At 42.0% G+C, this 17693-nt stretch overlaps 2 protein-coding genes across 12 annotated transcripts in view; one reads left to right on the plus strand and one right to left on the minus strand.

Moving 5' to 3' along the window:
- The first annotated feature begins 512 nt into the window (after nucleotides 1-512).
- Nucleotides 513-2535, plus strand: LOC148675327 (DNA-binding protein inhibitor ID-2-like). Its single transcript, XM_088626554.1, has 3 exons — nucleotides 513-990; nucleotides 1293-1353; nucleotides 1926-2535. Exons 1-2 carry the CDS (start codon nucleotides 640-642, stop codon nucleotides 1347-1349), a joined length of 408 nt encoding a protein of 135 aa, XP_088482680.1. The 5' UTR covers nucleotides 513-639; the 3' UTR covers nucleotides 1350-1353; nucleotides 1926-2535.
- Nucleotides 2536-6615: 4080 nt separating this feature from the next.
- The window catches only part of kidins220b (kinase D-interacting substrate 220b), a 69534-nt gene continuing 58456 nt past the window's right edge, over nucleotides 6616-17693 (minus strand). For 9 of the 11 annotated variants that reach the window (XM_088626566.1, XM_088626563.1, XM_088626562.1 and 6 more), the window contains 4 exons: nucleotides 14071-14208; nucleotides 13462-13560; nucleotides 11299-11532; nucleotides 6616-8954 (listed from right to left, as the gene is read on the minus strand). In XM_088626566.1, the coding sequence (XP_088482692.1) occupies nucleotides 7695-8954; nucleotides 11299-11532; nucleotides 13462-13560; nucleotides 14071-14208 (1731 nt within the window). In that variant the 3' untranslated portion in view covers nucleotides 6616-7694. The remainder of the gene's footprint in view (nucleotides 8955-11298; nucleotides 11533-13461; nucleotides 13561-14070; nucleotides 14209-17693) is intronic. The other 2 variants (XM_088626565.1, XM_088626564.1) reach the window with 2 other exon arrangements.

Genomic DNA, 17693 nt, shown 5'->3' on the forward strand with positions numbered 1-17693 from the left:
TTTAATGATTTATGCGTGTTTATCTGCGAATCGTTTCACAACGGGGCCCGGTAAAAAAAAACACCACAAAACACTATTGGATCACGATGCAAACATTCATACACATAACATATATATCAAACGTGTGTTCCATTTCCCTCTACAAAAAAAAAATAAAATGAAAAATTATGCCTTAACAAATTAGGTACGAGGGGGTGGCATATGTTCGTTAAAAACCACAAACGGTGGCGTTGATCTGACAATCTCCTCACGCAATTCATTAATTCCCTTTATCAGAAACAGGTAAAGGCTCAATTTTCCAAAATTACCCTGCGGAGCTGTAGCACTTTCTCGGGACCACCTCTAGTAAAAGCTTTCACTGGTTAAGAACGCGGAAGACGTGGGAGTGGGGCAAGCTGCCGCTCACCCTATGGAGTGGCGCTCGACCGGTGAGCGACGTCGCCCTCCCAGCCAATGCCGCTCAGTGGTGAGGCGCTCAGGCAGGCCCAGCTCGGAGCCGTATAAAACAGCCGTGACAGCTCGCCGCTTCAGTCCGTGCGCTAGAGAACAGGCGGTAGCAACTCGAGGAAGGCAGCGGTTTGCCCCCCCTCTCCCTGTTTTAGTGCAGCGTACTGACCGACGGCTCCGAAGTGAAGAAACATGAAAGCAATAAGCCCCGCGAGGTCCTTCAGGAAAAACAGCGCCGGTTTGTCTGAGCACGGTCTCGGGATCTCCCGAAGCAAGACCCCGGTGGATGATCCTTTGAGTCTGCTGTACAACATGAACGACTGCTACTCCAAACTGAAGGAACTCGTCCCCAGCATCCCGCAGAACAAGAAGGTGAGCAAGATGGAAATCCTGCAGCATGTCATTGATTACATCCTGGACCTACAGATCGCCCTGGACTCTCATTCCGCTATAAGCAGCCTCCATCATCAGCGACCGGGGCAAGCGACATCCAGGACTCCCTTAACCACCCTCAACACGGACATCGGCATTCTCTCCTTACAGGTAAAACTGCAGAACCGCTCGCACACTCTTATTGTTTTTGTCGCAGGAAAAGCGACTGTGAAGCTACCACCTGTGCCTTTTTTAACGCCTAATCCCAGTAACAGCGTAGTTCTTGTGCAGATCAGTACGACGGTAAGAAAAAAAAACACACGAGAAGCAGCTTCGTTCTCGTACCGTGTAAATTAAATGTCCTCAGCAGCTGATGTACAGTGGCCTTTGTTAGGCTTAATGGAAATGTATTCTGTAAAACCCATGTGCCGTTGTGTTTTGCGAGGGTGCTAAAATGTGTTGTTTGTTTGCAGTCGGCCGAGTTTCCAACAGAATTAATGAGAGATGACAGCAAGACGCTCTTTCGCTAAACTGGTACGTGCTTCTCTGAATACATCATTCGTTTTTTCTTCTTTCAAAAGAGGTTGTGAATTTTGCCCCGGGAGTAAGATCACTGTGTGTTCGGGGTGGGGGGGTGGTCTACCTTAAAGTCGTGTACTGTCACAAATCATATAATTTCCCTATAAATCAATGATGTGCAGTATTTGCTTGAGATTAACGGTATTTGAAATAACCCAAACTGAAGCAAAGCTGCTGTCTTAGCCTTATCTGTTATAAGTCAAAGATCTTTTGACATAGTTCCACTCATGCTGGGAATTGTGGTAATACGGGCTGCTAGATGTCTGCCCATAATTGCTGCAAACAGTAAGCAGGCGCCAACAGTACTGCAATTAACTAGATCCATTCCCAGATTTGTAGTGAGAACTTCTTAGGATGTGCAGCCCGACTGTACGACTGTGTGTACATCTGGACTCCAGGGTTTGCCCAGTATTTGAGTGTTTGGTTAAATGTTAAAACTGCGACTTCCTCTCTGGCGCCAGTCTGTCCGGATCTCTTGCCTTGTTTGCATTTTTCTAAACACGCCTCTCTTTCTCAATCTTTTGCAGGTGTTTGGTTTTGACACAAAAATAAATGGGACCCGGGAACAGATTTTTCTCCCTCCCCACACACGTCCCTCCCCAGTTTGGATTCTTTTTATGAAATCGAGAAAGACTTTGTTTTGTTTTTGTTTGTTTTTTTTTAAAAAAAGGACGATGTATGTGATGTGTTATCTCTTCGGACATTCATATTTATCGAAAGACTTTTTTTTTGGTCCTTTCTTCAAACGGAAGGCTCGTTATAATATTCCCAACAGTGGGAGCCGGAAGAAATAAGAAGAATATAATCGCCTATCACCCGTAACAAGTCTTTGCCTTTTTTTGCAAAGGTGGAGCGTGACTAGAAGACAACTTGGGTTAGTTGCTTTATAAAGTTTAGTCTGTCTTGTCAGAAGTGTTACTTTTTTGGCACGTGAAGAGGACTGGACGTTGTAAAAAAAAAAAGGTGTGAGTGAAATCTTGTGCACTCTGATTGGAGTTTAACTTGTATAGTTGCAGAGATTGTACATTTCTGCAGACAATGTAATGCTGTACTTAATTATGCTGAAACTTTTTATAAAAGTAATATTGTAAATTGTACCTTTTATACAAAATAAATCAAATGCTTTATTTGAACGTCTCCCTGAACTTCTGGACGGGTGTATTTCTCAGGACTGGTACAATCTGTGGTGATGCTTTTATCGTGAAGAATTGTTCACTTGTAATACACGTTTCAAACAGCTGTAAAAATGCCCCCCAGCGCCCACTCCCAAAATAAGTGACGTATGTTTTTTAACACATTTTTAAATATATCATGTGATGATTTGGGAAATGTTTCCTGTGTAACGAGCTCTAGAAATATACCCATCTTCCAAGGATTAACCTGTGGTTTATCTGATAGATAAACTTGTCCTGGGTTCCTTCGCATTAATTACCCGCTGGCCCGACAAATCATTATTTAAAAAAGTGTGCATCTCGTAGCTCAAATCCCATTCCTCTTTAATGAGTTTGTTTGTTTTTTCATTCTGATTCGTACGGCTGCTCTTTCTTGGCCAGACGAAACGTCGTAGTGAAAAAATGCTCATTACAGTAAATCAGTTCAGCAAGCGGGACCTCTTCAATGGGGACTTTTACTGTGAAGTGCGAGCCGACTTGGTCTCGCCGTGTGCAGCAACTTTCACCTGAGTTAAGCAGGTGTTTGGAAGGCGCTACGAGGACTGCCCTTCCCTGCCCTTGACACGCAGCCCGGAGAAGTACTTTTGACTCGGGGAGAGCAGCTACTGGTTACTCATAAACACTACACCGACCGACCGGCGAAGCGAAAACTGGTATTTAAGCCGAGAGGGATGTGCTGAGCGCAGTGAACGAACGGTGAGCATCAACATAAAAGTAAAATCCGGGTAAACTGGTCTGGTCATCAGACGCGAGACAGATGGGGGGAATCCAGTTCAGAAGTTCGATTTTTTTGTTGCATAAAAAAGTAAACTTTCCTTTAAATCCGGGAGAAAGTAACATCATGCACAGCACACCGAATTAATATAAAATTGAATTTCAAAATGTGCATCTATCGGTATATAGCTTCTGTCGGGACTGGTACTGATCATAGTATCCGTATAATACTCCTATGCAACGTTTATATGTCTAAAGTCCCAATAAAGTGGCAAAGAGCGCCCCCTTGCTGGTAACACACAGATGCTCTTCATGAGCATCGAGTCGGAACAATAATTAACCAATTAGAAGGGAAACAGCTGGGGGGGGGAAGGAGCCCTCATCTTGGGACTGTTATTTACAAATGAGGTGAGACTGATCTAAACAAATTCCCGGGCCCACCTTCCTGTAACGTCCACGCCCATACCTGAGGATATTCTTTACACCTCACACAATACGTCGTATGTAAAACGGTAAACTTGATTAAATCTAACGTAAAATAGTAGGACCTACTCTTGGTGTTTTAACCAGACTTAGGTGTAAAAGTGCAATAAAGCGGTTTTTGACTGGGGGGAAGGGTGTTTATAATGTATTTTAATTAATGTTTTCATGTTATTTAAGGTTTATATTTTATTTTCTTCAAAGAGAGACAGAACTATGAAATGATGCGAGAAGATTCACTTATATATTGGTCTTTCAGCGGCCGTGCTAACGAAGACAAAACTGAAAATGTGCATTCCTTAACTGATACAGCTTTGTGGGAGTAGCACGCACGCCCCCTATCGCTTTTTTATTATTGCGAAGAGTGTCGTGTGATTAATGGGTGACTTCAAGTATAGAAAGTACCCGTGGGAAATGGAAACTGAGCTCGTCTCCAGGGTTTTAAATGAAGGTGCTGCGGGTGGCGTGCAGTAGGTATGGAGACATTTTACTGGAAAAAAACAAACAAAACAAAAGGAAAGTAAGACTCTCGCGTGCAACAGCGCCGTACTGTGCTGAGCGGCACAGATAAATCACTGTATGGTCTTCTCATCCCACAGCTGGTAACTAGTTCTTGCTCACCTAGAGTGCCATCGCGACATTTCCTTTATTTTTTGGCTACAAACCGCAGGTTCTTCTGCAGCTTTTGAAAATGTCATTACATCAACGCCTTTCTCTTTCTACTTGCATAGCGCTTGGATATGTTGCTGACATATATTTCTATGATTATCTGATCACATCGCCAGCGGGGGCATTTCGTCTGTAAAATTCAAACTCTCGGCATTTAGAGTTGTAGTTAACCGCCAGCAATGAGTCTCTATACTGTAAGACTAGAACATCGTTTCTCCAGCGAGTGAGGACAGTAATTTACCACCAGAGTGAATTTAACGATTTGCGAGGCGTAATAGTGCATTATGCGAAATGATTCCGCATCATGGTTAGTTGTAAACGGCGACAAGTTCATCATCCTCTACGTGAAGTATGTTAATCGGCACTACACGATAGGTGTCAAGCCTTGAAAGCGGTTTTGACTGATTAGCAATACACGTCGTCTTAAAATAATACTACAGTAACCGGGGAGAAGTACGTTTAGAGCATAGTCGTGGAAAAATCCAGAAGGGGGGCCTCACTGATTACTTCAGCTGTAGCTATCAAAAAGATCTGCCCCCCTGCCCCCGTTCTGTACTGTTGCCTCTGGCATTAAACCAGCCCTAAATTTCCGTTTCTGCGGGGAGATCGCCTCAGAAGTCAACTGTCTCGAATACGCCTTCGTCATCACTCTTTATGTTCTTGTGCTTCACTTGTAAAATTGCAAATTACAGCACAATCTCGAACCCCGTTGAAGGCGAGAGGTTAAAAGAATGGCCGAAATGCAGATTTTAAAGAAATGAGATTGCAAATCCACTCCTAACTACTGACTATTGCAAATTCAAGTTGACTGAAAAAACGCAAATCCTAAAAGCCAGAGGTGATTTGTTTTTGCTTTTAAAACACCCTCCCCAATTAGAGGTTAATATCCATCACCGTGTCATTATGCGGTTTAACCTGTACTGAAGTCGTACTTGATGAGGCACGGAAACGTTAAGAAAAATGTCCTTCATTCCCATCGGTATTTCATCTCTTGTATATTCCTATATATAAATTTTTCCATACTTTTTTTACGAACTGTCTATTTCGGCAAAACATGAACTATTTAATACGGGATGAGGGAAATCCCGGAAGCAATATTTCTTTCAAACACTGTTAAATCCTCAATTCTGTTGCGCATTTTACTGTCAACATCAGCCAATGTTCTATTGAAAGTTTTTTTTCTTCAAAGATTCTATGAAGAACCTAATTTATTGAGCAATTTGGTTAGATACTAATAAACCTAAGAAACACTGGCCTTTATGTACGTTCTGCAATCGTAAAGGATACGAGTACTATTAACCTGAATCAATCGTCTATTCCGACTTGAATGAAATAGCCCTTCGTGTAGCAGTCTGCAGGCGTGACCTCTGAATCGCCTACAATGGAAGAACGTTTAGATAATGCAGACTTGTTTTAAAATGTTTTTTTGACAGGGCAGAACATACTGAACACACTATTGTGAGCTCCAGGGTCATTCTGTACGAACCTTCAGCTACGCCGTCGTTGTCACACTCCTGACAAGCTGCACTACACTTTAATCTCGCTGCCGTATGATATGGCGGTCACAATAAACTGTTGCTGCTGAAAATATCCATGATAGACATTCTTCCTAAAGATCTTTTAAACGCTACTCACTGGTGAACACTATCCTCAATTAAATCACAAAACAAACATGTACGGTATGCATGTTCTCCAAAACTGACGGTGAGAATGAGGTTTGCAGTTCTATTTAAAAAAAGCACAATCTGAACATGTTCAAAGAGTTTGTACCAGCATTTAAAAACACTTAATATATTTTGCGGAAACCCTGCTTCCATTCTTTAGCAGATGAAAGATGGACATAGCAATTTGGAAAAGCAAGTTCATTCACCACAAACATGCTTCAAGGTGGACACGAACAGGTGCTTGCGTCTCAGAAGTCTCTTTGTGATAAAAATGTATCTTCTTTTTGGAAAATGTAAACAAAGCGAGACAAGAATCAAAAGGTTCTTCTGGATAACAAATCAATAAATGTGTCAACACGGGCCATATTGTATGCCTAATTTACACTTATTCACATTAAGGTTCACTTAAAACCTCTGATCTTCAAATGATCACTGAAGTTCCTGAAGCATGTCTGCAGACATGATCGTCTATGTGATGTGGGTTAACCCCCCCGCCAGAAAACAATGGGAAAAAAATATTGACACATCAGACATTTATTTGCCATACATCTTCAAATATACTCCAGAAATACAGGAACAGACCTCTAACCAGGCCACAGCACAATTTAAGTATAGAGTACATGCTACACAGTTTGTCACCTCTAGAACGATCAACACTTTTAAAACCACGATTTACTGTACTTACAAGTTCCAGCACCACTGATAGATTGGAATTTCAAAACAATGAACACTGGCATTCTTACAACACAAGAAACGCGCTGTCCTAAAGTCTACACAGCTAGAGGCTGGAAACTGAAGTTCTGTTGACATTAACAGTATCACAAGTCATCTTACGAAATGTTTTTTTTTTTTTTTACCACCGCAGCACTACATCTATAACATCTGGCATTCAAATATGGCATGCAGTCGTGGACGTGCTATGGTTTTTGGAAGAAGTCAGTCTTTCGCAATTTTCATCATCATTCAAGGGCTGAGGCATTTTGTGAAAGTCACAAGGTCAGGCAAAAATCTGAATTGAAATGCAGCAGTTCATCTAACATGGAGTTAATCAATCAGCAGCCCTATTTAAATTACCAGACATGAATAAGCACATCACCATGCAGGTTACACTAGACACAATGACAATTTCTAAATATTGGTTTACTCTCCAGTTCCACTGGCAATTTCAAATAACATTAGTCACTCCACAATTTTCTTTGCCACTTCACAAGCAGGGCAGAGAAATGAACAGATGTACGCAAGCACATTATGAATTACGTCACATTTATAGGTCTAAAGAAGTGAAGTCTTTTTCTGAGGACCAGACCATCAGGCTGTGTTCTCGTTTTACTAGCGGCCAGGACTGGCTTGGTACAGTAATTTGCACTTGAAACTTGCCAGGTAGACTTCAATTTAACAGGCCTCGTGCACGGAATATGCTCTTGTTCTGATTAACCGAACGGGAGACTGCTTGGCCTGTAGCAAGGGCAGCGCATTGGAAGTGACGTTGTCTTGAATATACGACCCGGGATGGATTAACACGTTCTACAGACACCACAGACAATACCAAACATCTATCTGCATCCGTGAGCCCCCAGGGCCCCTAGGGTAACACCCTTCACAGGATGCTCTCCCGCTCCTCCCCAAAACTGACGGTGTCGGCCGAGGCGACGGTGTGCAGCTCTGGAGCGGCGCCATCCTTGGAGTGCCGGGCGTAGCCGGCGTTCAAGCCCCTCTTGAGGTGGATCCCTCTCAGGTTCTCGTTCTGCACCGCGGCGGGGTTGGTGCTGGAGCCGGGCGTGATGATCACCGAGGAGATGCTGTTCTCCAGGTGCCTGGAGTCGCGCCGCGTGGCCTCGGGCTCCTCCGTGGCCTGCCGGCGGTTGGCGGGCGCGTTGCTGTTGTTGTTGAGGGTGGTGTTGCTGGGGGTGCGGTTGAGGTTGTAGACCTTCGAGGAGGGCCAGCTCTCCTCTGGGCTGCTGGCGATCAGGCTGCATTCGGAGGGGCTCTTCTTATCTTCGGAGCAGATGGACATGCGGGCAATGGCGGGGTCCTGCAGGCCGCTCAGGCTGCGCGGTAGGCCCCTCTTCCTGGCCAGGGTGTCCTCATCCAGCTCAATCAGGTTGGCCTTCTCCAGCTGGGACAGATCCGCCTCCTCATCGTGCAGGGAGTGGTTGGGGGAGCTCTCATTGGACCTCACTCCGGAGTCAGAGGAGTCCTTCTTATCCAGCATGGCATCGGACAGATACTCCTTCCCCTTGGCCAAGGGCCTGCTCCCTTCCGGGCTGTTGTCGGCGGCCTTAGCGTCCGGCTTCTTCTCTTTTCCGTCTTTGAGGAGCGGAGTGTTGTCCGATTCCTCTGTGCCCGACTCATCTTCGTCACTGGTCAGCTTCTGGTAGCGCAGGCTGGTGCCCTTGAGCTTCAGGTCGGCACCCTGGAAGAGGCTGACCCTCTCAGATGACAACTTCCTCCCCAGGAGCAGCTTGGAGGCGCCGTGGTCTGGCTTCTCGTCTTCCTCTGTGATGGGGTCCAGGGGGGAGGCGTCTGCTGTAGAGATAGTGGAGGAGGTATAGTCCACCATGTCAGAGGACTTGCCACCACCTCTTTTGGCAAAGGGCTTCCTGCCATCCTGCTCGCCTTCCTTACCTTTGTCTTCTGGGACTGAGTGCAGGGGGTTGCTCTGCATGAACTGGCCAGGGTGGGGCTGCACTGGCTTCTCTCCAGTGCTGTTTCCTACTTCAAGCTGGGCCATCTGTGCTATATACTCCCTGTAGGCATCTCTGTATTCTGCCTGTTGCTTGTCTGTTAGTTTGCAGATGTCATTAGAAGATTCCTGGGAATTCAGGCTGGACATGCTTGGAGTCCTGTGTGTGGCCGCCTGAAGAGAAACAAGATCGGAGAAGAAACAATAATGAGCATGAATAACATAAGATTTTCTTAAAATTTTGCATAGCAAATCATTTCTCTTCCAAACCTGAGTCGTCACTTGTTAACTAACTTACCAACACGGGGAAGACAGCCGTGCAGAGTTTCGTCAGAAACATCCACTTCATCAAAGCCAGCAACAATTTCTCTCACTGCAAATCTAACAGTGCCTGCAAGGGCACAGCCTTAACTGGCTATCCAGTAGCTCTCACTGACAACATACCAAGTTTACAGGCACATCATACCCTGGTCGGCTGAAGCCCAGCTACCCCCCCAGCTGTGCCAGTGCTTGGTCAATCATTCACTGCCCCTTTGGGAAGCACAGTCACACTCGGCCAGTGACACGCGCCAAGAACAGGATGTGCTTCTTAACCCAAAGCTTTGTGGGAGTATGGGGTAAAAAAAAAAAAACTAACCAGCCATGTGGTTGAAGCTGATACCTTGGATTCCTTCAAAGAAAGGCCGGATGAGATTCTGGGATCAATAAGCTACTAACGGGCCAGGTGGTCTAAATGTCTGGTCTCTTCTCATCTGCAGCCTCTCTTATGTTTTTTATGTTCTTAAGCTGAACTCTGATTGGTGATGCAGAACACGGGAGTTAACCTGCACTCTGAATGACTGCCTGTACTGACTGAGCTAACTCTAACTAATGAACACACCCTAGAAATGCTTTTTCTATGTCTTCTACTACAATTAATCGATTCATTGCAGATATATTTTCCTCTTTCATCCTCTCTCATTATTCCATATTTGGAAGCATATCTTGATTTGTCGAAAAGGTGTTAGGAATAGGAATAAACGACACACACCACTAACCTTTTATCATTCAGTTCAAATACAACAGAATTTATTTCACTATTCCCCGGTGGCTGCCTTATCATTGATGCGTCTTCAGTTGTCTAAATGGTGTCTATTTAATGTTCTGAATGAAGCTGTAAAACAACAGAACTAAGTTCCATAACCATTACAACGGTTCTTACAACGGCACTCTTGCAATAGAAGCCAGAGACCTGAATCAGTCCCCCAGTAGTGAACAGAAGAGGACGATGCCAGAGGCAAAACTAGTAGTCAGATACCCAAATTACAGGGCTAAAAACAGACGGAAGTCCAGCTATAGCATCACGAGTGAGAAATAGCCCTTCCCAGTGTCTCTCAGACTCTTACTGTACTGATTCCAGGTTCTGAGTGGTTCTCTATTTATTTTCTAGCGAGATGGCATTATATTTTTGTTGTAGCCCACAGCATTCACAAGCTTCTTTTTACAAAGATTACAGTCATGCAGAACCAAGGTCGAAGATCACACTGGAAGCACCTGCTCAGCCAAAATGAATGCCAACTTTTTTTTTCTCTGTAAGCCCATATTCAGATATTAAATCTTTAGACTCTTTGGTGTCTTCATGCAAGGTAAACAAATTTCAGAACACCTTGAAAAACCTTAATTGTGTCCATTTGATTATTTTAGCCTTTGATTTTGATATATATTCTAAAACCACTAAGGGTTGTGGTAATGAAGGTCTTGTGGTAGTGGGAAAAAAAAGGAAAAATGCTCATGTTTCACCCAAGGCTTTGAAGACGGTTATCCTTCTCTCAGCTCAATAGAGTAAAGTTGGAGCTAGAAATAGTATTTACTTTATGTACTGTAGCATGCATGCACTTTGCTCCTTTATCAATGCACCTCAAGTCACTGTCTCTTGATGAACAGTGCTCTTCTTCAGTAAGAATGTGTTTGATAAAACATCAGATATTTGAAACAGGAGCTGTTATTTCTAAAAGTTTCTTTCTGTACCTAAGATAAATCTAAAACTTCCCACTCCTTAAAATCATGTTCTCCTTCTATTGTCTTAATTCATTTTATCTTAAGAAACAATGCTGCTATTTTGCCAATAAGTTAATTAAAATTCAGATTGGAGTACAACTGCACCAGTATCTGATCAGTAACTAATGCTATAAAGTCACTGTCGAGAGCCTCTCATCGAAAGAACAGAGTACAAACAGAATTTGCAACAAGCACAGAATAACACAAGGATCAAACCAGGAGCTTTGTGGCCTCAAGCACTGAATTATCTCATATTCCAATTCGCACTGTGAATAATTGTAAGACCCGAGCATAAAGATCCTAGATATACAATATCGCTATTATCAGAATAGGAAATAAAAAACATCTCATTGATAAATGACTTAATAAACTATCCATTATTTTACAGTAGATGATAATAAAGTAAGTTCCACAACAGGGTGCTGCGAAACATAGGCCATCCCGACCAGCTGTGTGAATGACCGCAGGCAGCAGTACAAACCGTCCAGGAGGGGTGGCTCTGGCGGGTCGGCTCATCCAGCCCTATGGTGCTGAGCTCCTCAAAGCTGAAGTTCAGGTTGTACATGAGGGAGCCGTCGGGGTTGCCCGCACTCTCGGAGCTCGGAGCCTGCCGCCTGGCCGGCTCGCCGTGCCCCACCACGCTGCTTCCTTGCTCGCTGACCGCCCGGGCATCTTCATGGATTATCTGGCTCTCCAGGTGGCGCAACTCCATTACCTGCGCGGGCGTGGGAAGAGGATGAAGGAACATCACAGGGGCTGAGGATTGACCTTGAGGATGAATCGGCTTTAGTGTGATTCTCTGGATGTCTGTCAGGGCCTTTTTATACAGCCTATTTCACCCCCTGGAGTAATGTACCAAAACATGTGGCATGGGATATGTGAACAAATTCGTTCTCCTTCACATTTTACCGTTCAAAAAACCGCCTAGAAAGAAGAGCCGCTACAGTCAGCACTGCAGTTATCAATGCAACAGCTACTAAAGTACAGTAATGTTAGTACTCATTTGGAAGTGCCCTTTCAGTGCAAAATATAGAACAAATGCTATTTAATTGACGGGATGCTATTTATTTGACTGCTGCAATTGCGTGTTGTGAGAAAAACACTATTGTGGGAAGCCTAAGACATCTTACACACAATGACAATTTAAAACATACACAGCAAGCTGAGTGAGAAGTGCAGGAAGTTGTAAATGCCACACTGAAAATACCCAGCAGTTCAACTGTGGCACTTTCTTCACATCCAGAATCACATTCCACCTGCGCTTCCCCAGTCCCCAGCCTTCTCGGACAGCTGTCCCCCTAGTGTACAGTACATGGCCTTCCTGTCCAGCAGGCCCCGTAGCTGTCCACAGTCGTCGTCCACGCCAGCGCTCTGCGTTGTGCCAGGAGCCACTGTATCAGCTGCAAATCCATACCCAGGTGCACACATGCCTGGCCTCTCGGGGAATTGCAAGATCACTCGGAAGAGGTTGCTGAACAACCTTCTGATTTCTTCTCTCCCCAAAAGTGCCCAGCCATTTACTTTGGAGTTACAGGAAAAGGATCGTGGGGCTGGAAGATCTCTCCAAGCAGACAGGAAGTTGAATCTACCTATACTAGACAAGATTACACTGACCTTTCTATCTCAGTCCTGGAAGTACAGAGGTTCCAGGATTCCTGCCTGATCGTTACAGACATCAGAAGCCCAAATTATTTATAATCTAGGTTCACACATCCCCATAACTCTCAATGATCAATTGTTCTTTTCAAAATCTGTCATTTACAGATCTGAGCCTTTCACACTTACCCTGGAATTAGTCTCCCCGATATCTGTGCACTCCCCTTCTCCCCTCCTGTACTCATTCTCAAGTTCTTCCTTTTGTCCTCCCTACCCACCCCTCTACCTCATATTCCTGCTCAATCCTTCATCCGGCCACACCGCCAAAAGGCTGGGATTTTTCTTTTCTTTCTGCCCCTCAGTGTGGAATTAACCTGTCCAAATACTCGGTGCCCTCGAGAAGTATACAGACGCCGGATCTATGCATAAACTTGTCACCTAGTAAATCGTGATTCAAATTTTATTACTATGTTAATAATCTGATCCCAACAACTCAAGGTGAACAGCAAACACGAAACATTATAGAATCTAATCCATCACATTTACTGATCAAATCTCATTGACGCACTGTCAGGAGACTGCTTTAATTGGGTACATAACAGCTACTGAACAATATCCGTAGGGGATCACTGGAGAATCATGAATGGGGCTCACCGGGACAAAAGGTTAGAGATCCCAGGGTCTGAGTATGTTTTTTGCAGAGATAGCTTTATACAATACTCACTCTATTCAAATGCCTACAACTGGATGCTGTTCTCGGACAATAATTTCCCCAACACACAGTCTTTTATTCATTTTGAACCAGATGGCTGGCCGCTTTTGGCTACACTAAGTGCATTTGTGTGCATATAAATGGAAATCTGCACAACAATGTTAATGTGTTCTTTATTTGAAACCTTAAGCAGAGCTGAATCTCGCAGACAGATTGTAATGAAGAAAATCGAATACCTTTTAAAGACGTTACAGCTTCCACAAATATGATCCAAGGAGAGGAGCTTGTATTTGTAATACAGAAGTATGGCAATACGCAGAAGTGAATTCAGCTTACCGTGCCTTTGAAAAGCTGCCAGTCTCCGAAGTTCATACTCATTTCCTTCTTGAGTTCATCTAAATTACACTGAGAGAGCACCCGGCCATTCACATTTGCCTGTTACAAGACAGAGTTTCAGGTAAAAATTTTTGAAGGACAGCAATTCAGTTTCTCTTTGAAGAACAGTCTATAGATTTACACACATGGTTACCGTGTCTGAGTTCATTTAAAAGAACTCCTTATTTTGAAAAGCTTTGCAAATAAGAATTCACAAGACTGGGTTAGGCCGGTTTGCCTTTATGCATCTAGGTGTCTGAACCACAAGAACTCAGTGCTTATTAGTGTGTTATTAACGTGGCCGTGCTATAACGAATTCAGGCCAGAGAGGAGAATCGCTTTTCTTCATTACACCTGGAAAACAAACTTTATTAGCATTCGGTACATGGTGCTTCTGGTAGAAGTTTAAAATTTCAATACATTCTTAAAATAACTGCATGAAATTACATGGGAGACACCAACTATATGTGGCACAGGAATCCACAAGTACCTGATGTGGAGAAGTAGTTCTTATACAGAAAACAGAGTTCTACAGAATGATATGTTTTAAGTGGGGATATGTGGTCTTACCTTCTTGATAGTGGCAGTATACTGAGGCACCATGCTCTGGTCAATCCCTTCTATAAGTTTGATCCTCTCGCAGACAGAATCCGTGTTCATGGAACTAAGCAGAACCATGGGTGCTCCAGACACCACAGAGCCAGTGCCCTGTTTAACACAATTAATTAAAAATGAAGTCACTGAGTTGTTTCTCACAGCTAAAGTATCGGAAGATGAGCACTACTACTAGTCGTGAGGAAAAAATCTAATTCAAACGTAACACAAACAACGTTAGGTATGAAAAATAGTTAGTTCTTGCCGTATTAAAATGCGTGGGAGATCGACTTCTAATATGAGCTTTTTGGTATATAAAGTAAAAGTTAATCTCAGACATGTTAGATAATTACTAGTATTAGAACTGCTAGCATCTATTGTATTTTCAATGGCTCTCAGTCTACATATATGGTAATACAAAGACATGGAACTATATAAAATTCACTTTGCAAAATGTGATTTTTCCAAAAATGAAAAATCTCATATAACAATTCTAATGTATTAACGTCTTATTTGCTTTCAAGTTACTAATTCTCTACAGCAGGCATTTGGAGAATAAATGCTTTTTGTGTCATACCAGGTGTGCTTGTGCTGATGTATTACATCTCCATAACAATTTGCTTATAGTATAATATATATTTCAACTATTTCGTAGCACACAATCCAGCACAACACTGCCCTTCATTGATGCTTAACCGCATTTAATCTTTATTCAAATGGCTGAAAGAGACTCATGTTCTCACCAGATTAAATACGCAAATGTATTCTGATGATAAGAACAGGTATGCGTGCCTCAAACAAAGCTCTTTGTTATCAACACTGCCCAAGTGAAAACCACTGACATTGTGATGAAAATTGTTTCTCACTAATAGCACAGTAACTGAAACATTTAGCTGTTCTTTCAAAGTAACTTTATATCACAGCAAAGACTGGAAATTCAGAGACAAAATAGATTTGAAAGTTATTTCCAAGATCCTCCACTCTGAAACGCTAATATTTTGAAAATGCAATATTAAAATACTACAACAGTGCATGTTTTTCCTATTGTTTTGATAAGGCATGCAAAAAACAGTAAATCCTGGGATCTCTGTTGCTAAATCACAGGATGGTAAGAACCATGAGTCCATCACACATCTTTGCTTATAATATAAGTAAAGCGACCCAATCTGGAAGAAATAAGAATACAGACAAATGGAATTTGAACTTCAATACTTATGGTAATGAGTATTTAGATTACTTTTACTTCTCAAAATACATAAACAATTTTAATTGGTTCTGCTAATTTAATTAGCTCAGAATTGCTAATTCTGAGCAATTAATTACTACAACTAAATTTCCAAAAGATCAGGACAGACAAAAATCCTGTGTGGCTGGAGTCTTTAAGACCAGGAGTAGTGAGTCACTTGGGTCACAAAATTTATTGTCAGATCTGAAACAAGTCATAAAATCTGTAAACCAAAACAGTTTGATTGATAGCAAGGAAAAGGAAGGAGCTGAAAGAATCTCATCAAAGGACAGTATACATCCCAGTGCATACAAAATATCACCCAAATAAACATCCCTTTAAAAAGTAAGAGAAATTTATATTTATATTTCTTCCCAAAAATCTTTTAACCTTGGAAGTAGCATGGCCTGACTTAATAATTTCATAGTGTGTTTTGTGTTATCTGATCGGTATGATCTTTAAGGAAAATATCTTAAGACCGTATAAGAGCTGTCAGTCTTCGAGATAAAACCACACATTATCAGATCCATCTGCACTAAATTTAACAAGTGTTTAAAATATTTTTTGTTCCAAATTGAAATAAAAAAAACACTTTTCATTCATTTGTCTTAAGAGAAAATATAATACACTAAAATCCTAAACATTTCTTGGGAACATTTAATCTAAATTCTATCAATCCTGTTGTTAGACAGAAATAATAAAAAAAAAATCCAGGTCTTGGTAAATTTTACAGTGGAAAGTAAAAAGTAAAACAGGATTATATTTCCTTGTATATTGATATTCAAAGAAAGCAACCCACTCTCCCTTTCCACTGAGTTATTAAAAGAACATATAAGGAACCAAGAAGCTGTTGTGACATGTGAAATGTTTATGGTGTAGTGCTGATGCTTTTCTCATCACAAGCTGCTGTGTGGCAAAGAAGGACTGTGAGCGATTTTCACTTGCCTTGCAGCACGGATTTCCAGAAAATGAATTTGGCCTTTCTTGGAATTGAGAGCAACGAGAACTTCTTTCAGAATGGGGGCTTCATAAGCACACTGAATTTGATTATGCATGCAGAGTGCTTGGCTGCAATTGCAAATCTCCACTATAGCGCATCAGTTAGCCACTTGATGGGCAATAAGCTATGGCAAATGATAGCGTAATGAAAGTGGATTAAAGAAAGGCAAAACTGTGTAGCCTGAGTTCACACACTGCTGCTCAGCATGGCGAAAACAGCACCCAGAAGAAAGCCAAGCTCTGTGTAAAGCTGGCACACTCCAAACTTTTTTTTTTAAAGAAGCACAGGATAATTACAAGCTTTCCTTAATATAAACTTAATTACCTAGGCCTGGAGCACTGCAAGTTAATTTGAAACACAAGAGAATGCTAGGGATGTAATCATTCATAAATAAGAACCATTTGGAGTTTTGTTTTTTCTTCAAGAAAACGATAAAGGTTTCAGAAGCAGCACAACGGGATTCAAAAGTTTTAGTTAATACGCTAGATTTAATGCACTCAAACTTTACCTCGTACCACTGAACAAGTTATGTCTTCAGTTGGTTTAGTAACTCAGGCTTTTCAGCAAACATATGCTCTACCTAAAACATCTACCATGGTTATACATTAACTCAATGTCAGAAGCACATACGGTGCTTTTACCATACTTTATCAATGTAATGCGCTGTGCAGATCACGTGAAAAGCAAAATATATACCCACTAAAATAATTTAAAGAAAAAATACTTTCCAAATGTATTGAATTATACAGAAAGTGAAGTTAGGAAGTGAGCATACCACAATAGTACAAATAGGCAGAATTTACAGAGATAAGCGCATGGAATATCCACACACCTTTCATTTCATAGAACCAAATGAAGATTCCAACATTTAAAAAAATCCATTGATTTCGACTGTGAAAACCACCAACAGGTTAGAGAGTCTTATTATCATTCATCCCACCACAGAACTCCATTAGAATTGGCGGCTCTCATACAGCACAGATCCGTGGCTCTTAATCCTAGCCCCTTTCTGGAGGACCCCTGTCTCTGCTGGTTTTCAGTCCAGCTGATTTTTAAACCATTAAACCTTTATTCACTTGTTCTGACTGATTTAAAAAAAAACATCGCTTCAGTATACAAAAGTTCAAGCAGCCGCTCCTTAACTTATGGGGGTGTGCTTCCTCATTCCTGAGGGATAGGACATCCACAAATAATAATAATAATAATAATAATAATAATAATAATAATAATAATAATAAGTAATAAATTTAAGATCATAAACTGGTGGAAAAAGCGATTTTTGTGCTACACTTACAATGATCATGTTTGCGGTAACACACCTAAACAAGGTCACTTTTGAAACTTTTTTGAACTTTTGAATCTACGGGTGGCCCA

The sequence above is a fragment of the Lepisosteus platostomus genome, chromosome 3, assembly GCF_059453375.1.
Source record: "Lepisosteus platostomus isolate fLepPlt1 chromosome 3, fLepPlt1.hap1, whole genome shotgun sequence".
Classification (NCBI taxonomy): domain Eukaryota; kingdom Metazoa; phylum Chordata; class Actinopteri; order Semionotiformes; family Lepisosteidae; genus Lepisosteus; species Lepisosteus platostomus.